General features: G+C 42.4%; 1 protein-coding gene and 1 long non-coding RNA gene across 4 annotated transcripts in view; one reads left to right on the forward strand and one right to left on the reverse strand.

Moving 5' to 3' along the window:
• Positions 1 to 23,937, reverse strand: part of igdcc3 (immunoglobulin superfamily, DCC subclass, member 3) — a 79,613-nt gene that overhangs the window by 29,639 nt on the left and 26,037 nt on the right. The window contains exons 1-3 of one of the 3 annotated variants that reach the window (XM_086181470.1): positions 11,734 to 11,946; positions 285 to 429; positions 36 to 166 (exon numbers count right to left, since the gene is read on the reverse strand). In XM_086181470.1, the coding sequence (XP_086037596.1) occupies positions 36 to 166; positions 285 to 427 (274 nt within the window). In that variant the 5' untranslated portion in view covers positions 428 to 429; positions 11,734 to 11,946. Of the gene's footprint in view, positions 1 to 35; positions 167 to 284; positions 430 to 8,163; positions 8,358 to 11,733; positions 11,947 to 23,937 lie in introns of those variants that run through there. The other 2 variants (XM_086181464.1, XM_086181454.1) reach the window with 2 other exon arrangements.
• On the forward strand, positions 8,570 to 9,265 carry LOC147269247 (uncharacterized). Its single transcript, XR_015109617.1, has 3 exons — positions 8,570 to 8,695; positions 8,840 to 8,894; positions 8,977 to 9,265. It is a non-coding gene; the product is annotated as an uncharacterized LOC147269247 (long non-coding RNA).

Raw genomic sequence — 23,937 nt, forward strand, 5'->3', positions numbered from 1 at the left:
GAGAGAGTGTGCATTCTTCTACAACAGATGTTAACCTGAAACAGTGAGGAGAGCCTCTGCGCTGTGTTTCACTCCAGCGTTGTTATGAGCCACGCAGCAGAACTTTCCGCTGTCCTCTTCACGCACGCCAGTAATCTGCAGAACACCTGTAGGCAGCAGAGTGTACCTGCAGGAGGAAATAAGATGAAGGAGACGGGGACAAAAATACTCTGTCACCTGCTAAATGATCTATTAAATGCTGCCTTCTCTAATCAGTGTCAAGCCATGCTGTAGTAAAATCCAACCTCTTGTCCTTGGTGTCTACAGGACGGCCGTCTTTCTCCCAGCTGATAACGGGCTCCGGCAGACCGTGGATCTGACACTGGAATCTGGCCACCCCAGACTCCTCGCCCTGCACCGACTCTGGCTGGACATGGAAGTCTGCCATGGCTGTAGAGGAAGAGGGAGGAGACAGTCAGTTTGTGCGTTCATCAACACATAATATGAAGAAAGAGAAGTTACTGTTTTCAAGAAAATGTCATTTGCTTTATACATATATTTGCGCATTTGGATTGACAAAGGTGTGAGGACAAAAACCAAACCAGACAACCACTGAAGTCCAACATTTATTCACACGTTCATCAGCATTACCGCGCAATGCCTAGTTCCTAAATGAATCGCTGCATTTTAATAATTGACACTTAGAGGTGCTAAGGATTAAGGTTTTGAGTGAAAAACATTTGGAAGTGGTTTGCAAACTGATTTTGTGAGATAAATAGGGGGTTGATTAATGTATATGTCCATAATTTAAAGATGACTGGTTGATGTATACATGCGTGAGTGAGTCACACCGGCTCTACTCCAGCGCTATCTACGACCCTACCGAGGACACTGGTACGCTTGGAACCGAAAGCTTGTGATCAAATTGAGAGTTAGAAAAAAAAAAGTCAGCTGGTAAACTGCACACTTTGCCTTCAGGCTGCACTCATTCTTTTCTACAACTCACCCTTGTAGCATCTGCATCACTGCTGACAGCTTCCTACCTACCTCACGCCTCATCATAGCCAGACTCTCACGAACAAGACCTCGAGATACCTGAACCAGTTCACCTCACGGCTGTTAACAGTCTATGATACAGACAGTGTGAATATGTTTATTAAGTTAGCAGTTCTTTGTTTCTTACAATAGGGGCAGATATTTGACCTGCTGGAGGGTAAATACAGTACAAGACTCGACTAATTCTGACACATTTTTCCTCCCAGGTCCACACACGTTAGAAACACAGAGGTTTTAACTCAGGTCATTATAATTGAAACCCCTGATTATATGAGACCTGAGAGAAAGTGGTAATATTTCGGGCGACATTCCAGCAACTGGACACTATGTTTTCCAAAATGAAAACTCTATAAAACATATAATAGTTATATTTTTTTCGTATATATTTCCTGACATTTTATATATATATATATATATATATGCATCCTTTTTTTACTTTTACTGAAGCGCTATATTTCCTATCCCCTCTGCTACTGAAGCAGTCCCGTTGTGGGACTAGTAAAAGATCATAGTTGAATAGAAGCTATTCTCACGCGCTGTATTTGTCATCTGTTGCCTAAGCTGATACCTGAATAAATTTGTAAGTACAAGCTGGGAACATGGTTTTCCTGACATTCTGTGGGTCAGACAATTTTATATAATTACACGCAAGTACTGTATTGACTCAGACGTGTATCAATATCCATACACAGAGCCTCCTTCAGCTGTACATATTTATTTCCTGCAGAACAAAAGGTGGCATCGTAGGTGGAGCGACAAATTTGATTAGAGAGTCCCTCTTCTTCCTCCCCTCTCCCTCCTTCTTCAACACGAGAGTACTCATTTAAATGTCAACCATAATTAACTTGGACGAGGGAGGACTTATTTGAACACTGCATAACAACAGAGACAGTCCCCTTATTATTTTCTAACCTTCTGCTCTTGCCAACTTGTAGCCTGCATTAATTCATTAGCTGGCGAATGGGGAAGTAGTGAGCATATTTGTGCTTCTAACATGATTGGCTGTTTGTCCTCTCACTGTAATGTCATTTGCCTCCCTTTTTATACAGCAGTTTCTATGCTAGCCGCGCATCTTTCTTTATTTTTGACTGTTTCTGATTTGGAATCCTCTCTACTTTTTGGACATTTTATTCGACTGCTGGGGGGGGGGTCGACACAGTGACACAGGGCAGTTGAAAATGTCTTTATCTGATTAGAACCAAAGCAGCCTGTGCAAACAATCTTGCTAATGGACAAAAGATTGAGCTAGCCAGAGAGGAGGAGAGATACTTCATATAAAGTGCTGGTACTTTAGACCACTGTGGCTACATCAGGGGTCTAACGCTGTGATTATTCCATTTCAGAGCTTAATGAGAAGTGTGGCATTCTCCAACACGACTTGACCTTAGATCTCTGAGTGAATATATGGAGCTCTGATAAAAATTTAAACATGTTCATTTAGCATTCTTCTAGTCGTGACAGTTCTCTCTCCTAACACTATTAAGAGAGAAGATCAAGCTCTTATTTTCAAGATAAAGGAAAAAATTCAGCTTTGCTGCCAGTCTCAGCTACTTTTTATTTTGCCTCCATGTGTACAACACTTCAACAGCTGTATGTCTTACTGGGGTGTTGAGTTTAAGTGCCCATCTCAAGGGTTTTTTGACAACCTTGCACCTATAACAGGTTTTTAGAGGAGGCACTGCTGGCAAGTATGAACATCAGTCACATTCCACCACCTTTACATACTTCCTCCTTTGTTCACGTGAAATGTGACATTAATTTACAAAGGAGGACCTTGAATCATTCTATATTTTGTCATTCAATAGAATATTATCAGACGGGAACAGTTGTTATCGTTTCTTCTCTAGAGTGAGTGTTGACACACACAATCACACTGTCTGTCTTGGCCTGCTGTATTACAGCGCCGGGGGCAGAGAGCAATGGAGACTGCAGCACTGAATTAAAGCCACTGTTGAAGCTGAGAGGTTTGGTGTTGAGGAGCAGCTAGAAATCCTTCCAAACACAATTCACACCAACAAAGACACACTAATGTGATGAAAGCAGCTCTTACAGGAATATAGTGTCAGATTAAGACACACTGCTAATTACAGTGTGTATTTCTGTGAAACACAATGAACAAAGGAGTTAAACAAGGTACGAGCTCTCTGCCAAGTAGTCCTGGTGTCTGCTTATCTGGCTGTTGTGTGTCCGCTGACATCCCCCCCCCCCCCCAATAACCCCACCCTTGGCCCTCATGCATAAAACATGACCCACACCCCTGCTTCTATTGATGCACAATTACAAACAGACTCTATTGGAATAACCACAATGAGGATATGTACAGAAATAAACCTGAATATCAAGGAAAAAAAGACATTGTAATCTGAATCTTTATTGTCAGAGAGGATGCAGAGTAGTAAACACATGTATAAAAAATAAACAAGGTAAAAATACAGGTCCAGATTCAATCTTGAGGTAAAAGGCAAACACATATAAAGCAGCAACCGACCTGTTCCCTCTTTTGTCATTTCCTCCCTTTGCAGTGTCTTTGTTGAAAGACACTCTCACATGATGAAAGAGTGTCCACTAGCGGCGTGACACCGCTGGCTTAAATGAAGCAGGTGTAATCTCTCCAATAAAGAAGTGAACTGTTGGGGTGCATACTAAAAAGAACTCCATTGCGCACCAGGAGGAGGTTGTTGCTTGAACATGTTTGACGGTTCCTCCGTGACAACCAGAAAAGACAAATGAGAGCGCGAGGACTACGAGGGAAGGTCAGAGTAGCGCTGTGATTGAGATGGCGAGCTAAGCTGTATATATCACGTCTTGTCAAAACTCTCTAGGCTATCTAATAAATGGAAAATGGTTCCACAAAAACTAGAGGTTCCACATGCCCACCGACCCTGGAATTGTATAAAGGATGATGTATGAATGTAAGCACAAGTTACACTGTTACTGATTATTGGATTTGAGCCAATGGCAACTAAAAGGGTAATCATTGTTGATACAATTTCCCATCCTTCAACTCCACACTATCATGCTCATGTACAACAAAGACTTTAACCAGTGGACTTTTTTTTCATGATGTATCTACTAAAGAAATGTAGATTAAATGGTGATTACTGGAATGACCCCTCTGCGAATTATTTTTTGCCTAATGGACCCAAAGTAATGATCCATTCCTTTATTGCTCAGTTAAACACACACACATGCACAGAAGCCTGAATGACATACAAACACACACACACACACGTCTTCCTGGCTTTGGACAGTTAATTTCCTGGGGGTTTCCTCAATGCCAACCGCCACTTGACGAACTTTAATAACCTCTAGCTTAACTGACTGTTCTGATAAGTCCTTGTTTTTTTTTTTCTTTCAGAATTGTCACATGATGGTTTGGATTCATCAATACAACAGAGGTAACAAAGCTAACAGGGGGACACGCATCGCCCAGCACCATTCAAACCTGCAGCAAGCTTCACTGAAACACAGTCATAGCTTAACCCCCCCCCACCACCCCTATGTATATCTCAACCTTGCCTCTTCATCCCATCCCTCGCCCCGCCCCCACAAGCCTTCTAAAGCCTGTGATATCATTAAGCACATGTTGTTCAAGCCGTGCTGATGACTGCTCTACCCCACCCCACCCCTCCCCACCTTGGAAAACCAGTAAAATAGAGATGAGCCCATAAATAATGGAGATGGCGCACAACGCTATTCCAACACGGAGGGCCCACACTTGAACAGCCTTTAAATAGGCGTCCCTGAAATAGCAGGATCCGTGGTAGGACCCTTGAGATGGCATTTTAATGCAGATGTGATATTTTATTGGCTCCCTGCCCCACAAGCCCCCACCACCACCACCATCCTCATCCTGCATCTAAGCCCGGGCACTCCTGTGATCAATCTGCTGCTTGGTGGTGCATGATGCTTATCACCTACGAAAGGAAGGGCTGCACATGCATGAGCTGCACTCCGTCTTCCTCTGACACACACTCATTTCCCTCCTTTAATGCTTTGGCACATCAATAGCCCCCTGCGTATGTACCTGCCGGAGCAAAAGCTTCAGCTGAGCTGCACAACTGCCACTTAGGCTCAGGTGGCAGATGCACAGATGTACATATGGGCAGTGGAGCTCCACTGATGATTTATTAAAGATCTAATACCACCAATAAGGTTGATATGTGAGACCTTACAAACATGTGTTCAGTTCTTTTTCCAAACCTGTAATACCTACAGATGGATCATTTTCCTCATATGTTTGTTTTACAACAAACACCTGGCGCCGACTGTGCTTACATGTTTTGAATGGATTAGCAGGTGAAATGTAGAATTTAGTATGTTTACGTGATATTAGAAAAACTTGATGTATTGTGTTGGTCTGACTAAAACATTTTTTTGAAATACTTGTTAGTACATTAAACTGACTGAAATTGTACAAAGAGATCTTGTTGTAATCAGACTGACATGCCTAATGACATTGGAAATGCGCCCTGGGGGGTTCTATACATGTTCTTTCACAGTCACGGAGCTGTAAAATGATACTGTTTCTATTTGTCTTTTCATCTGACATTCAATGGACACAGCTTGAGAATTATTTGATAGGACACAAAAAGGGTCAACCAGAAGACAGTGTAACTGCAACAAGCTGTAGGGGGGCACAATGCCACTTGTGACTCTGGGGACGGAAATACTTCCATCAATGAATCTATGCCTCCCATACACTTGGACGGCAGTACTCCAATCAAATGGCCCGATTGCAACTGTGAAACCCACGGAAATCCTTTTTTTTTGCAAACTTCTATGAAAGTCAAAACGAGACTACAGCCATATTAGAGCTTCGGTGGGACTGTTCCTTATGTCTCATAAATGCAGCGTCATTGTGGCAAACAAATGTGAAGTCCCTGATGGAGTTAGAGGGTGGCAGGATCATGAGAATCAGTGAGATTAATCAGTTCAGACGAGGTTGACGGGTAAAGCAAGAATGTGCTGAAATTGTTGCAAGAAACATAGAACTCACAGACCAGCGAAATGTCAACTGAACACAGATTCTGTCCACTTCAATTACAACCCAAGTTTTGCTTTCCAGTCTTTTCCAGCCTTTACATCACTTGTGATTCTCCTCTATTTGATTTTCCTCCTCAGCGCAGAACATGACAGCTTCTCTTACATAAGCAAATTTCCACTCTCACATTATAACATTTGGAATTTAACTGGATTTGGAATATAATTGCCTTTTCTGCTCACGTTGCAAGGTTGTTTGCATTCAGCTTTTCAGTGGTGTGATTGTACTTAGTCTATTGTGTTGATCAATACTGTGGAGCTTGTGTGCACTAAGTTAAATATAGTAAGATTGATGGCTGCTATTAAGGCACTCTGTTGGAGGTGGAGGGAGCAGAACTGCTACAGGAGTTACAAAAATACAAAACATTTTTTTCATCACTGACTGTCTCAGCCAGAACAAACTTAAAATAAAATGTACACTTTTTAATCCAGCACTCCAGCCAGCTGACTAATATGTTTAAAACAGCATGTAAAGACAAGCAGTGTTGTTAGGGCCTGAGCCCCCGTGCGGCATGTGGCCGTGTCGCTGACGCCGGCCTGAATCCAACAGTGTCTTGGCCAAGTTTGTAGGCCTTGTAGTTGAGGAGTTAGAAGCCTGAGTCTGATCAGAGAGAGAGAGCAGAGCTGAGAGCTGGCCCTTTAAGAACCCCTCCCCCACTGCTCTGTCTCTGATCTGTGCTAGAGTGAGAGCAGAGCTGAGAGCTGGCCCTTTAAGAACCCCTCCCCCACTGCTCTGTCTCTGATCTGTGCTAGAGTGAGAGCAGAGCTGAGAGCTGGCCCTTTAAGAACCCCTCCCCCACTGCTCTGTCTCTGATCTGTGCTAGAGAGAGAGCAGAGCTGAGAGCTGGCCCTTTAAGAACCCCTCCCCCACTGCTCTGTCTTTGATCTGTGCTAGAGAGAGAGCAGAGCTGAGAGCTGGCCCTTTAAGAACCCCTCCCCCACTGCTCTGTCTTTGATCTGTGCTAGAGTGAGAGCAGAGCTGAGAGCTGGCCCTTTAAGAACCCCTCCCCCACTGCTCTGTCTCTGATCTGTGCTAGAGTGGAGAGAGAGGAGGAGCAACAGAATTGTAGTGTGGAAAAGTGGAATAAGTCAGCATACGTTGGTCCAAAGTGACACATAATACCATATTTTTGTAGGGATTTTTGTCAGGAATCCAGTGGTGTGTTTGTTAAAGCTGTGGGATGTACGGTGTAGACGTGAGAAGCATTTGTTTGACGGTATGTACCCTGAGAGGAGACGGTCTCCCCATAGGCTTCCTTTGTAAGTGTGAAACGTGTCTCCCCCACTTTGAAGGCTTATAAAATCCAAACCGAGGAATTCATATAAAAACCTTTAACAACTTTTAATCAGCACAGTTGGGAGAGTAATGTGTGAAAGTTTGGAAGCGATACCATTAATGCCCTAGGAGGAGATAGCTTTTGTTCGGTGAGTAAAAAAAAGTCCTCATTTTGACAGTTTTGTCCAATTGGTGGACGTTCTGTTGTAGACAGGTGAGGGGTCAGAGTGTATGAATTTTGCGTCTTGATGAGACGCGTCCAACAGTGTTGGTCCCATGTTTGTGGGAAGAGCTATAGCGCTGCAAATTATCTAAAATTATCTTTTAGTAGTGTGGCTCCCTAGGTGGCGCTATAGACTTTTGTGGTGGTTTTTTTTGTGATTAGTGAACGTTCAGCCAGACCGGACAAGTGCGCCGAATTTCAGCGAATTTCATGCATATTCAGGGGGTGAAATTACATTATGTGCGTTATGCGTATATTGCGCGCACTCATTGACAGCAAGAACAGTGTAGTACCAGGTTTTGAATGCGTGTGTATGTGAAAACCGGCTCCGGGCCGTCTGGCCGAGCTGCCTCATGGGTGTTGGGGGGGCTGGGTCACTGTTTAGTGTGTGTTTTTACTGTTTTTAGTGCTGCTAATGTGTTGCTCTGCCGAGCAAACATAATAGGGTCTTCGCCTTAAGTACCTTCAGGCTCAGGCCCTAATTATGTGAATCAGTAAGATGTCATGTAAAGACGACATAAAAAAAAAAACCTGGCTGTGCTTCCATTATCCAAAACTGCTGAATGCTTCATTAAAACCTTCTTACCAGTGAATACCTGCATTCATCTGAGGGACAAAAGGCAGATACGCTGATAGGCCTGCTGCCTCTGATTTGGCAAGTGCCGCATCACGTCACAGTGCCATGACACACACAGGTGGTGGCTGTGTTTACCACCATTAAAACACACGTTCATGACACCAGGCTGCTGCAAGATAACCCATACACACAAGGAGCTGATTCTGCCTGTGTATATGGGGATGTGAGAGTGTCATAGCTTCTTTAGCTTCCTTTTAGTGGAAGTATGTTTCATGTTTTGTCTTGAAATGCACTGAAACCACCTCTGTCGCATCAGTCGCTGCATGATGATGAAGAACGACGTCATCATTGCACAGATCATCTGTTAGAAGCCCACATATATGCCTCTGGCTGCTGGTATGCAGCGCTGCGTTCACGTCACCTCCAGTTCAAACAGTCATACGATTTCCTGAAGAAGGAACTTTCCATTTGATGAGCTACAGTCATCATGCTTCACTCTTGATGTCACGGTTGTTTCAAAGTTCTCTGATTGGCTGAGAAGGTATTCATTAACTGACACGCACTCCCATTTCCACGCTTCACATATCGTTGCTTCACATACATGAACAAAAATAGCAGTGTTGCTTGGAGACTATCAAATAGACCTGACCGTGTTGCTCTGATCATTGTCATGGTCATTCACCAGGCTGAAGTATTAACTAACACAACAGTCCCTGTTAGTGGCCCTCCAAAGAATTCAGGTAAGAATTCAGCACTTTGACATTATATTCTATTATATCAATACTAGTACAGAATTTGTGTTTGTCTTTGTGCTTCTTGCAGTCTACATTTCTATTAGCAACAACCTCATACCTCTGTCAACAACAACCTCAATCAGAAACACAGAAGAAGCTGTGTATGTGGGATGCATCTCTGAGGCCCTATAGCTTGCAAGACTTGTTCCAATAATGACAGACATATGTGTTGCTTTTGATGTTATTACTGCACTATAATATGAGAGTTGCATTTTTGTGCGCAAGCATTGTTGGGCATGTGCCTTGCAACTTTTTTCTTCTTTCTTTTACATCCCTTGCCATTTCACAATCAACACTGCTCGCAGGTCCACACTTGGAACAGGATATTTCTAAGCTGCAGGGCCAGAAGGTCAAGGGGTCAGGGAGGACCAAGAGAAAAGTAGCACTTTGTTCTAGTATCAGATAATATTGCCTGTGTAAATCCTTTGGTGCCTCAATAACGTTACAGGTTTGTCCATATTCATGATAGTCAACGAGAACAGTGTCTGCCACGAGGCTGAACAAACAGAACAAGTACAAAGTGTGAATTACTTCAGTGCATCAGCGATTAGTTGTAAAATAATCAGGGTAAAAAGATAGACGCACAAAGAGAGGGTGATGGGAACGGCACATTGCTCACTGTCTAATTGACCCACCGCCACCCCCCCACCCACAACCTCTCAATCTCAGTGACAAAGACTGGGCCTCCCCTGGTGCCCTGCGCTGTTTGCTATGCCTCCATCACACCCCTTACCCCCTGCACCCCTGCACCCCCAGCGCCATACACCACACCACAACGTCCATCCGGCCTCTGCTCCACCCACTTTGGCACCCCCCCAAGCCCCTGCTCTCCTGTCCTGTCCTGGTACCCCCAAATCTCTGGACTAAGCCTCCTTCACTCAGTTCAGTGTGCAGACCTAATTAAAGAGAGACCCATTTAAACACAACAGATGCTGAAAATTAAGGGATTATTTAAATGATTCCCAGTCGCAGTTTGGGTGAGATTAGAGACAAGCGAGAGAGAAATAAAGAGTGGGAGACATGGGGGAGGGCGAAAGAGAAAGGGGGGCTAAAATAACAGACAAACCAGTGCCATAAAAGACAGCTTTTGATTTGAATTAACTGACAGTGTTTCTTATTGTTGGTGTCAACTTTGTAGATATTGTATCCTTTTCCAAAATAATAATTGTTTATGCATGCAGAGACTCGCACGCAACAAAGGGGGGATTTAATGTGCGCGGAACAAAAAACAGAGGGCCTTTTGTATCATTTAAGGACTAACTGGGTGTAAAACTGCATACTCATTAAACAACTTGAAAGATTCTCATGATAATCAGAGAAATGGCTCCAATGGTTTCAAAAGAACAAAGGCCTCACCTTGTATGTTCTATACAACCCATCATAGTTTACTCCACAAGCACGCAGGCTTTACTTATGCTCACACATCCAAACTCTGCAACATCTAGCATCTCTGGGGGGGGTGGGGGGTTATCCTGTGTTCTCCAGGCACACCGGCAGGCTTCGCTGCACTCATAAACACATACAGCTCATGAGCCTCTGGATGCATTCACACAAAAGTAAGACCTCAATGGCCAGAAGAAGCGTAGGACAGGTGACAGGTGCGAGATGTTTTCACAAAACAATCTTAATTCAGAGAACCCTTATAATGGTTGTCCATTTTCTGGTCCCTGTTTGTGTACCCAAGATGCAATTTTGCAAGTGATTAAAAGATATATAGAGAGAGACAGAGACAAAGAGAGAAAGAGAGAGAGAGACAAAAGAGGATTTGAGGACAGCTCAGTGTGTATTCTCCCATTACTGAAGCCTGGAATCCTCTACTCGAAAGAATTTGATCTCCTCTTAACTCGCCCCCTACTTAGTTTGTCCCTCTGCCAAATTACCGTCTTACTAAGAACATTGCATGTGGGATAACTCAAGAGGGCTGCCCCGTTCTCCTTTTTTTAAGCTCCATACTGTGCCACGATAGCCTTGCAGAGAGACAATGTATTTTCATAAATTCTGTCTGAAAAGACTTCCAAATCAATGTAACTCCTAATGGTTTAAGACTCAGGGGAGCAAGTTGTTCATTGGAGGCTCACATTTGAGATTTTATTCTGCTTTTTTTTGTGATGTTCTCAAATGTCAGTTTTATGTTCACCACCTTGCAAAAAAAAATCAATTACTGCAGATTTGATTAAATTATACTCAAATTAATTTAATAGAGGAAGAAATTCACCTACTTTAGCAGCAGCAGTGAGCACACTCAGGACGTTTAGAAAAAGTTGATTTATACCGTATTTTCCGCACTATAAGGCGCGGATATAAGGCGCACCCTCGATAAATGGCCTATTTTAAAACTTTTTTCATATATAGGGCACCGCAATATAAGGCGCATAGACTATAAACGAATGTAGTGGCTGGGGTTGCGCTATGCATCCACTAGATGGAGCTGCGCTAAAGGGAACGTCAACAAAACAATCGGAGAAGTCAGTCGGTCAAACTTTAGTAGAATACAAACCAACGTTCTGACAACTCCGTTCACTCCCAAAACAAGTTAGTGCATTCACAAACGTGGAGGGGAACTTTTCCCTGATTCAGTAAACACGTAAAAGAAACAGTCTGATACCGCTACGGTAAATCAAACGTTAGCGCAATCACAATATCGTAACTCTCGAAATAGTGCAAAGCAGTAACAATACAACAATAACTAAATAACGCAACGTAGTTCAAATGTTAATGTCCATATTCACAATATCTCCCAGCCTCGTTCAGTTGTAAACACGTGGAAGAAACACGTAAAACTCACTCTTTCAGTTCATTCCTCATCCACGAATCCATCGAATTCTTCCTCTTCAGTGTCCGAGTTGAACAGTTGGGCGAGTACGGCATCCAACGTGCCCGGTTCCGTCTCGTCAAAGTCGTCATTATCCGAGTCAGTGTTGCTGTTGTTGTCTGGCAGTTCAGTGACAATACCGTTTTTACCGCCGTTATTTCGGCGACGCCCCCTGACTACGGTAGCTATAATGAACCAATATTTATCCATACATAAGGCGCATCAGATTATAAGGCGCACTGTCGGCTTTTGAGAAAATTCAAGGTTTGTGGGTGCGCCTTATAGCGCGGAAAATACGGTACATACGGGAATACGTCAGCCTCCAATCTTTTACAAGTCCGAAAAACATAATGCAGTTGCAGATCTCTTTACTCCAGCATGTCAACACCTCAAACAGCCCCAGACTGGCCAAGCCTTCTATAGATCCCTCTACAATATTTAACCAAGAAGTCAAGAGAGGAATCATCACAGCCTGCTCTGAACAGACAAGGAGGAGTGTGCAATACAGAGAAATTGTCTGTTTTTATAGCCTTTGAATCTAAGTTCAACAGAGATGCTACTTGGAACTTGTTGTGTTATGTGATGCAAAATTAGAACCGGAAGAAAATCTGATTGTAAAGAGTTGTAAGGAGGAATACCGCCACCTACCGCTCCAGAGGGGAGCATTCTCCCGCCAAGAAATTGATTCTTTTTATTCCTTTAGATTGGATAAAAACAGCAGTTCAATTAAATGGGCTGATAAAGTTAAAAATAAAGCACGAAAAGCAGTTCTTAGGTAAGCAATATCCTTTAGAAATGAACATGTGCTCAAATTTAAAAATCACTGTAATCATTTATCACGACTAATGTTCCTCACAGATGTTAACTTTCCACTTTTTCTCACCTGATTGTTGCTGGGAAGATGCTATCCCCTCACAAAGCCATGCTCCACTTGCCCAGAGGCCACATATCTAATTAATATCACCAATACCTCAGCATGCAACCGCCTGCTTTAGAATTCAAATGAGACAACACTCCCATCATTCTCACAGCATATATGAGCTCATATCCACATGAATTATGTGCTGTCTTTTATTCAGCTCATTCACTGTATGCTTTCTGCACAAAAAGTAAACCCCTGCAAATGCTTTATCCCTGTCTTGTCGTTTCTTAGTGATAGAGGACATGAAATACTTGAAAACGTTAAGGGACATCTGGGGTAAAAATAGCAGTTATATTTAAATGGAAATGCCATTACATTCTTCTTTGGCTGGTCTCCGCCTCTTGTTTTGTGAAGCCAGAAATAAGCGAGGCCTGCAGACAGCAGTGGCTCTGAATAACAACCTAGACACATATCGGCATCACAATTCTCCTCAGCCCAACACTCATTACTTCCCCCTCATTAGAGGACAACTGTTGGGTTGGAAGGCCATTCTTAGGAGGCCAGAATGGATCTCGCTCAAATACTCTTTCCTTTACGCTGTTGTTTCTTGGTCATTTTGAACTGGTGGATGGAACATACAGTATTATTTTTGGAAATGACAACATGTCAGCCTGATGAAATGTGTGGTTTTTTTGCCTCTCTAAGAGCGTAAGATGCGATGATGACAATGCATCTGACAGTGATTTGGAGGGGGGCTGATCTGAGTCAAGGGTAGATGGATGACCCTCACATCTGGCACTCCCATGGGACATGTGAAAGATGCAAGGCGGGACCGTCCCATGCGCTCCACTGCATCTCACAGCACCCTGAAAACCGTGCTCCCTAAATGGCTGGAACGGCTGTGTAAATCTCACCCATGTCTGTGTCCCCTCCACCACACACACCCCGCGCGCACACACACACACACACACACACACGCGCACGCACACACACACACACACACACACACACACACACACACACACACACACACACACCACTGGTAGTTCACTGTGCCTCAGCTGTGTGGTTCCCATTGGGCATTTTTTTCCTGTATCAGTGTCCTTGGTTTACAAATTCCCACATCAAAGTGATAAAAACTGATCTTTTTTAAGGTTTTCAAGAACAAGTTTAAGGTTATTTGGTGAATTAGAGCCAGATGTACACAGAAACACACTAACTAGTAATGACTCAACACCACTAACCTATACAATGAGGATATGCGCTCCAACTACCATCACAGCTGGCGATGGAGGGGCTCCAGGAGGATGACCAGACAGTCCAGCACCCCAAGGAGCTGAGCAGTACACAGCACAATACATGGGAACAGACTCCAACCAGCTGACACAACCCCTTTGACAGCTGAAACTACTGACATGCAAATGAGAATCAAGGCCAGACTAAAGATTTTGTATAGGGGTCATTCAGCAGATATCTTATATGTTGTTTTTAGTTTTGCCGTGCATGGTCAAAATCCAGTTTCTTCCTTCTAATCTGCAAAGAAAAATGCCTGAACCACACATGTAGCTATGCACATATGAGGCACATATATCATTAAGTCCTAGAATTTTTATCTTGACCGTGTATCTGGTGTTGATGGCAAATCTCTTGTGAATAGTACACTTTGTTCCTCACTTAAACCCAGTCATACCAGAGTGGTGCAAAAGGGTTTTAGTCCTTGATAATATTTGGATTCTGTGTGAAGGACTATAGACTAATGAGTTTTTGAAATGGACAATCTATCTCTTGGAATACACGTGTAACTGTGACTCATGAGTTTCACATGGGTGTGATCAGAAATGGTCGATTAAATTCAGCCAAAAGCTCATCTGAGTTATTCCCACTTCCTGTTTGACTCAGTGTCAAGCGCCCAGCATAACGACCCTGTTTAAAACATCAAATGCACTGTCATAATGTACTATTTAATTTACTGTCAGGCACACTAACAAGCTGTGGAGATCCAATTTGAAATCATTCAGATAGCAAAATTAAAAGTGCACATGACTGGAGGTGGCACTTCACTCATAACTGTCAAGTAAGTGTGCTTATCATCAATATTCCATTTTTATAGGAATCCAACACATCTATCAAATCATGTGATGTGCAAATCAAGCACCAATGATAAATAGTACTATTTTTAGATGAGTATCTACTTTGTTTGCATACAGTTCAACTTCCGCAGTCTACGACACATTTGTGATAAAACATGGCACAAATACAAACATGCGCCGCATGTTTAATCAATATTTCAATTGTGTTTTATTGTAGGAAAATTAATATAGCAGTAGTTCTGGTTTTGATCCAACAAAAAGCCAACAAAGCAATAAAGCTAAATCTAGTAAATACAACAAATAATGTAAAACTGTAAATACTAATGATATATTGAAGGTTAGGGACTTTTCAACAAGTATACAATTAAAGACTCATTAGGTGAATTAAATTAAATGAGGGCTTCAAAAGAGGCCTGGGGGAACCTCACCACACCTGGCCTGAACCTGAACTTGGACTTGGGTCAACCAGCGGTGACTAAACTAAGTTTTAGTTCTACAACAGTTGATCCAAACTAGTTCAATAAACTGAGGATATTTACTCTAATTCATCATTAACCACTGTGGCTCAGCTAATGCCAATGTTAATATCATGTCATTGTCTATACAAATCAGTACATGATGGTTTTCAATGCTTTGTCTGGCCTTTTTCAAAAAATAAAAAAATCACTTGAATGCCTCCATACATACTTAACTAATACTGATTTTGATTGCCTGGATATTTTAATGTGGCCTGTCTGATGAGTTTATCACAAGATAACACTAGACTCAGTATCATTATGGTGTCCATGAGCCACACCTGAGGTCCACCCCTCTGTCTCTGAGTGTCTCTGACGTGAGTGAACCACTGTAAAATAACCAAGTCTTCAGAGGAATCTTCAATGAATGTGGGGACAAAGCAGTACAGGTAGCACCATTAGAAAGTTTAAGTTAAAGAGAGAGAGAGAGAGTGTGTGTGTGTGTGTGTGTGTGTGTGTGTGTGTGTGTGTGTGTGTGTGTGTGTGTGTGTGTGTGTGTGTGTGTGTGTTCTTATACTTGCTACATATTAAGGACTAGAATACATATTTAACCAACAGAGTGAGGATATTTTTAGAAAGTGAGAGCATTTTAGCCAGTCCTCACATGTTTGAGGGTCAAGACTAGGTTTTAGGGTCGAGGTTAGAATCAGATTCTGGTTAGGTTTAGGGTCAAGGTTAGGGTCAGGCAGTCAGTTGAGATGGTTAGGTTTAGGGTGAGGGGCTAGGGAATGAATTACGTCAATGAAAGTCTTCACAAAGATATAAGTACAAGGATGTGTGTGTGTGTGTGTGTGTGTGTGTGTGTACATGTGCACGTTCCCTCCTTTCTAAAATTATCCATGGTACTGCGGTACGAGCCCTCAGACACAGTGTCATTGTTAGGCTCAGCTTTGAACCCTCTTTCTTCATGTGTACTGGCTAATACATGGCAATGGTGGAAAGACATGCTTGCACTTACTGACGTGCAAAAATGACTATCTCTCCTGCATGCACGTGTACACACACACACACACACACACACACACACACACATATATATGCAATCACCCACACTCACAAAGACACACGTTCGATCCGTCAGACCCCTCCCTGCTCCGTCAGCTCAACTGACAGCAGTAATGAGTTTCTTCTCTGCCTAAGCCAACTGGCAACCACTCAAGGGAATTTTTCAGGCTGAATTGCAGCCATTAATCACAATCCTGGGCAACACAGTGCCATCATGTGTGTGGCAAACAGAGACGTGTTCGTTGGGGGGATGGGGGGGGGGCTTCAACATATACGGAGGAGGGAGCTGGTGGACTGATGAAGGAAGACTGACAGGAACCATAAAACATATAATCCTGCTTCATTATATGTTGAGGTGCGTCATAAACACAATGTTTGTTTTGGTAAATCTTCTCCTTCTTGCTGAGTGTAAATCACATCATACTGAGCTAAATGGAGGATAACAGGAAGTAACAAAAGCCCAGATGTTCAACTCTGTAAGTAGGAGTTTCATTACTGGAAGGAGAGAAGCTCAGAACATTAGTCATGACCAACTAGACAGGTAAGAGATGATTATTCCTACCTTTTTGGAACTTGTAGCAGAAACACAAAACCCTTTATTATCACTTTGCATTCCAAAGTAAGGCTCTTTTTTTTTAACTCAGGTGCACATGGTAAAAAAAAAAAAAGTCAACTGGAAACTTTGCCAGTTGTGGGTGAACGAGTTGTCTGTCTCATGCATTCAGTATCACAAACACTCCAGAGCAGTGATTTTCTTTTTCTCCAGCCTGGTTTTCTAAATCAAAGCCAACAGAGCAATGCTAGAGCACTGCTCTAAAAAGTTAACAAAATGTCTAAGATGTTGCACACATCATTGCATTGCGCCAGATGAAACCTACAAAATACAGTTTATTGTATATTTTTAGGAATGCCGATCAGAGCCAATAAATTCCCGCCTCTACTGCAGAGGCATTTGACCCAGGACTGAATGTTCCCATTGCAGACAAATTTAGATATTATTATGTGTATATGGGTTTTTGGCACACATACGTGCATGGATGTAGAGGAAGTTATTTGAATGGTTAAACTTTAATCTGTAAGGGTGCAAAAATGGAAGCTGCTGAATAAATACAGAAGGCAGCCCCCCCCCCCACCCTTTTTAAAAGCATTTAAGATAATGACAAAGAGAAACAGCCTTTAATGTACGAACAACTACCATCACCTTATTTTGTGACACCAAGATATTGTCACCAACACCTCAAGACAGCTGGAAACTAGAAGCCTGCCTCCAATTATTTTCTTTTCCCCATCTCTTCCCTCCCTCCTTCCCTCCATTCAGGCTGCCAGCTGACTGCGGTCACCAGGGATATTACCGCCGCTTGCTGATCCCAGAATCCCAGCACCCCACTCCACTCAAAATTGGTTAATCCCAATGAATTCATGTTAATATGCAGTCAGTAACCCCCAGCTTCTTTGTGTGCACATGTGTGACTCTGTGCCACGCCCACTGCAGGGAGGCTAGGTCACACAAGTGCATGAGGAAAAATAACCACGGAGGAAGGGAGCAGAGCAGAAGAGAGGCGAGGAGAGGCGAGCCCTGTCATAAACACTTAGTGTTACAAGACAGTGGGTGATAAAAGAAAGCCCTTTGTCTTGGCCTACCTATAGTGAATGTGCAAACAAAGGCTGTGCAGATAGCGCTATTATGATGGCATATCTGTTCGATCAGATAATGAAATGCCATATGCAAGATTTGAGTAAACAAAGGACCGCCCTAGATTTACATGAATTGAGAAACACATACAACAATTCCAAGGCTGGAGCTTAAGAACAACAGAAAAAAATATAATGTTCCTCCTTGTGCTGATTTAGTAAATGCATCCTGTCAATTATTCAGGATGCTACTAGTGTAGCTATAAACATGTACAGTAATATTGAGCATTGAATATACATTTAAAGAATCAGCGTGTAGAATTTAGTGACATCTTAATGGGATACTTCAACCTGTCCCCTCACTCCTCACTTACAAGGACCTGGATGGTGGATTATTCTACTTTATCAAAATATAAATTCTGTTTTTCTCCTTTGCCAGGATCATCAACAAAATGCAGAATCAGATTTCAACCTTTCTGAGTTGCATTCATGGATGCAAGTTCAGCAGAGAGCTGACAGAAACAACAGATCCATAGGTACTGTATGGAGAATGGACATATAGCCTCATGGCTAACACTTAAACATCAGCCTCAGGGCAAAAAAAAAAGAAACATCCTCAGATTTAGTCCTGTGAACCCAAACTGTCTGAAAGCCATTGACTGCACCAGTGAGGTCAGGTGCATCCTACATGTCTTTGTCAAGCCTGTAACAATGATTCCTCCTCCATAATCCAGGGATCTGTGTCTATAAAAATAGAATGGAAATACAGTCTGAATCCCACCTTCAGTAGTCTCAGGATCAAGCTCTCTTTCACTCCTCCATGGCATCCCATAATTTCTGTGGAAGTGTCTATTACCATGAAGGACAGCCAGCCTCAGCACATTCAGCCTTGTGTAAAAAATACAAACATGGAGTTGCACAGCCACAGAGAACAACAGAGCAGTGCTCTCTCTACTCACTTCTTTAAAGAAGAGACACGTTTTAGTCTGGCAAAAGAAATATGAGACAGATGGCAGGTGACCAACTGACTGAGCAAGTGATTTAGTGGTTTAAGGTCCAGTTCCTTCTTCTTAAAGTCAGTGTAGTGTGGTGTAGTTTGTTCACAGTGTAACAGTAGAGTTGTACCACGAGTGACTGTATCAACTCTAAGTCGTGTTAATACATGGTGATTATCACTTGGAACAAGATAAATTTTTCTTTGCCACACAACTTACTTTCAAATGTAATGTAAAAAATCTCATTGGCTTTTTGGTTGAGGGAAACAATGGTGATGCTAACTTTCTAACTAGCCTCAAAAATATGTCATCCCAGCAGCTCACTTTTCTACCCACCGTAGCTTTAATATTGCTATGCTTATTTTAGCAGTTTCCTGGTTCAGTAGGCTTTGCCTGACTCAAACCCAATAAAACGCTCGTTTTCGGAGGGGACATGCTCACACACAGTAGCTTGCAAAAATATTTATACCTCTTGAAACATTCCACATTTTCTCAGGTGATGACCACAAACAAATATATTTTGTTGGAATTTTATGTGAAAGGCCAACACAAAGTGGCTCACAATTGTGTAGTACAAAGAAAATTGTACATGATCTAAATTTTTTTTTAACAAGTGAAAAAACTGAAAAGCGCGGTGTGCAAAACTTTTCAGCCCCCGAGTCAAAACTTGGTGGAATAGCCTTTTGCTGTAATTACAGCTGCAAGTCTTTTGGGGTTTGTCTCTGCCAGCTTTGCTCATCTACAGACTGAAATTTTTGCCCATCCTTCTTTGCAAAACAGCTCAAGCTCAGTCAGATTAGATGGAGAGTGTTTGTGAAGGTCAGTTTTCATATCTTGCCACAGATTTGATTGGATTTATGTCTGGACCGTCCTAACACATGAATGTGTTTTGTTTTAAACCATTCCACTGTAGCCCCTGGATGAACCTCCACCCCAGTCTCAAGTCTATTGCAGACTCAAACAGGCTTTCTTCCAAGATTGCCCTGTGTTTAGCTCCATGCATCTTCCCATCAACTCTGACCATCTTCCCTGTCCCTGCTGAAGAGAAGCGCCCCTAGAGCCTGATGCTGCCACCACCATGTTTTACAGTGGGGATGGTGTGTTCAGAGTGATGTACAGTGTTAGTTTTCCACCACACATCGCATTTAGGACAGAAGTTCAATTTTGGTCTCATCTGACCGAGCAGCTTCTTCCACATGTTTACTGTGTCCCCCACATGGCTTCTGGCGAACTGAAAATGGGACTTCCGATGGTTATCTTTTAACAGTGACTTTCTTCTTGCCAGTCTTCTACAAAGGCCAGATTTGTGCAGTGCACGAACAATAGTTGTCCTGTGGACAGATTCTCCCACCTGAGCAGTGGATCTCTACAGTTCGTTCAGAGTTACCATGGGTCCCTTGGCTGCATCTCTGATCAGTGCTCTCCTTGTTCGGCCTGTAAGTTTAGGTGGACTGTGGTGGGTTGGCAGGTTTGCAGTTGCGCTGTACTCTTTCCATTTCCGTCTGATAGATTCCCCAGTGCTCTGTGAGACGTTCAAAGCTTGGAAAATCTTTTTCCAACCCTGCTTTAAACTTCTCCACAACTTTATCCCTGACATGTCTGGTGTGTTACTTGGACTTCAATATGCTGTTTGCTCCCCAACATTCTCTTAACAAACCTCTGAGGCCATCACAGAACAGCTGGATTTGTACTGAAATTAGATTACACACAGGTGGATGCCATTTAGTCATTAGATCAGCATTCGATCATTCAGCAATCATCAGGCAACTTCTGAAGGCAACAGGTTGCACCCAGAGAAAAGGGGGTTGAATAATTTTGCACACCGCATTTAAAAGTATTTTATTTGTAAAAAAAAATTAAAATCAGATACAATTTTCTCCCTACTCCACAACTGTGTGCCATTCTTTGTTGGTATTTCACATAGAATTCCAATCAAACATATTTATGTTTGTGGTTGTAATATGAAAAAATGTGGAGAAGTTCATGGGGGATGAACACTTTTGCAAGCCACAGTAATGTAACAAGTTCGATGCTTTTTTTATCTGATATACAGAGGGTGACAGACACTCGGTTGCCTGTAGTGGAGGCTCTTTGATCGTCTCGTCTTGTCTTTTCCCTGCGGTTAGAAGGAGGAACACTATAAGCTGTCAAACATAAGCACACATCACTGGCTCTTTCAACCTGCCATCAACCGACTAACCCTCTAAAACTGTCTTCCCACTCACAAATAATGCCTGGGCTGGAAAATCGAGAGGGCTATTACACTACTAGCATCATGTTTCATCTCTTCACGCGGAGGCAATGAAATGGTCTGCCATTTGACTTACTAACGCATGACATGAAACCACTTCTATTTAAAAAAATGGAGGCGCGTTCATAAATGTGATTAAAGACTGCAGATGGATTGATGAAATTCCTTATAAGATTATCAAATAAACCCTTCTCATCCGCTGGGTGGATAAGGAAAGGCGTAGGAATCCCTAAAATGGCTACAGTATCACTTCAGGAGATGATTAAATGTTTCACTGGTGTGTTCACAGAGAGAAACAGGGCCTCACTAACATGTTTAGGTGTGTTGCTAGTTGTTTTTTATTTGCAGCAGCTTTGGTTATGAACAGTAACTGACCATGAGCCTTTGCCACAGTGTGGGCATGTCCATGTCAGTGCATTTATTTGGGGATAAGCATAGATAATGTGCATGTTACAGTGACGAATTACAAGTGTGGGGTCAGGGGAGCAGTTTTTCAGTCTGCTCTAACAGCAGAGACGTGCCTCTTCAAACTAAGCAAGCCTGCCGCGGTTGCTTTGCATCCTGCTGCCTGTCGAGGGCTGCCCTTGAAACAAAGCCGGCAGGGTCAGGAGGTCAAAGCAAAGCATCGGAATGGAATGTTCCTTCCTGGTTCAAGGTCCAGCCTCCAGAGCCAGAGGGGCCCAGAGATCATTTGAGACCATCCACACATGCTCCATCTATTTTACTCCCCACCTCTCTCCACTTTCATCTAGCCATGCCTTCTTTACTGATGGTGGCTTGCTTTGCCGCGGCACTTCAACTCACATCACTCAAATGACTGCAGTCACATCTGTATCATGATTAAATAGTGTGTGCACTGCAAGTAACCCTCCTGTCAAAACAAAGCCTGGCGTATGGTGGTAAACAATGAGATTAGAAGTGAAAATACATGTTGGATCATAGAGTTTTATTCAGTACAAAGCTGTCAAATCAATACATATGATGTTTTACTGAAGGTTTTCATCATGTGTTCTGCTTGTTCATCTTATATGATAAACAACAACCTCTTCTTTTAAAAAAAAAAAAAAAAAACTACGACAAGAATTGAAGGCAGCACAGTGGTGCAGTGGTCAGCACTGTGGCCTCATAGCAAGAAGGTTCTGGGTTCCAGTCCCAGCTCCAGCACGGGATCTTTCTGTGTGAGTCTCCATGTTCTCCCTGTTCCTGTGTGGGTTCTCTCTGGTACTCCAGCTTCCTCCCACAGTCCAAAGACATCAAGAGGGGACGAGGCTGATTGATACTCTAAATTGACTGTAGGTGTGACTGTGAGTGTGAATGGTTGTCTGTCTCTATGTTGGTCCTGTGATGGACTGGTGACCTGTCCAGGATGAACCCTGCCTCTCGTAGCCGCTGGGATAGGCTCCAGCCCCCCATTAACAGGAATTAAGGGGAAGAAAATGGATGGCTGGACAAGAATTCACTCTTTTTAATTCCGAGGTCTAAAATATTATTGATTTAGATCACTAAGCATTAAAAAAGAAACTTTAATAAAAATGGAAATTGAAGCTGCTCTCTTTTGAATTGTGATTTTTTTTTCCTAATCATCCTAAACCCAAAAGTGATACATACAATAACAAAATATTGCAAACCACTTGTCAGAGGGAAATTGGCTAACCCAGAAATCTTTCATCCTATGCCAGCAGCAACCCCTCTAATTGGTTTCTGTGGAATTCATTTTATCCCTGGTGGCCAGCTCCACACAACTAGAGTCTGACAGGTTTTTAACCTCAAACACTTCAGGTTCTCTTTCCCTATAATGACAACGACAAAGGACAGAGAGTATGATATTTGCCAAACAGGGTAACCTGTCTCCAGTCTCTCTTGCAATGGGTAACAATCCACCACGGTTGGTGTTGAGCTATCAACAAGGCAGAATAATACAACACCCAACTTTACTCTTTCAGGTTCACCACATTTTATTTTCCTAAACTTGATGCTTCACTCAAACAATGGCAGGTATAAGAAATCAAAATCACTTGAAGAAATATGCAAATCAACGATAGACAGGATGCTATTAATCATAATGAAAGAATCATATAAATATTAAGCAAAACAGTGGCACCATTCCAAAGATCACAACAGCATTTAGCATCATAAGTCACTATGGCAACATCAGACATTTCAAGAGTCTCACGAAACTTTCACAGACAGAGAAAATCAGACTTTGTTGACTGATTTCATCGTTGCATTAAAAATTGTGTCAAACACTTTACTGGAGTAATCACCTCCTTCAAGAGGGCAGTGTGAGCTCCTGCATTTGGTTTATGCTTTTAAACTGTCAGTAAGTAAGTAAATTGAGAGGAATGTCAATTGATTAATAATACCTACCTGGTCTGCTAAAGTTAGCTTATACTTTAAATAAGCTTCCATACTAATTAACCCCATGTAAAAAAGAATAAAACTTGTAAGAGTCTTTGCTTGTCTTCAGGACCTTTCTTCTCAAATGGTAGAAATTTTCATTGGATTAAAAAAATTCCCACATAACACATTTCCATTCATTACAATGTGTGCATATGCATAAAGGAGCTAAAATAATTCAGTCACAATCTGACACAGTATCGCAGTTGTCCTCCTCCATTATTTCCTGTATAAAAATACAATGGCACCTAAAATAGACCGAGGCAGCGTTGACAAAACATTGTTAATTGAAAAAAGCTTCAGTGCAAATTCGCATCTTTCTAATTGTCTAGCAAAATGATGGCCATACATTTCCTGCGGTCCAACACCAAGGGAAACATCTGAAAACAGCACAAGCAACAGAGATAAAGTTCTACATTGCTATATAACT

Source organism: Aulostomus chinensis, chromosome 2, assembly GCF_037954235.1.
Source record: "Aulostomus chinensis isolate RoL2024-O1b breed Wild chromosome 2, RoL_Achi_v1.0, whole genome shotgun sequence".
Classification (NCBI taxonomy): domain Eukaryota; kingdom Metazoa; phylum Chordata; class Actinopteri; order Syngnathiformes; family Aulostomidae; genus Aulostomus; species Aulostomus chinensis.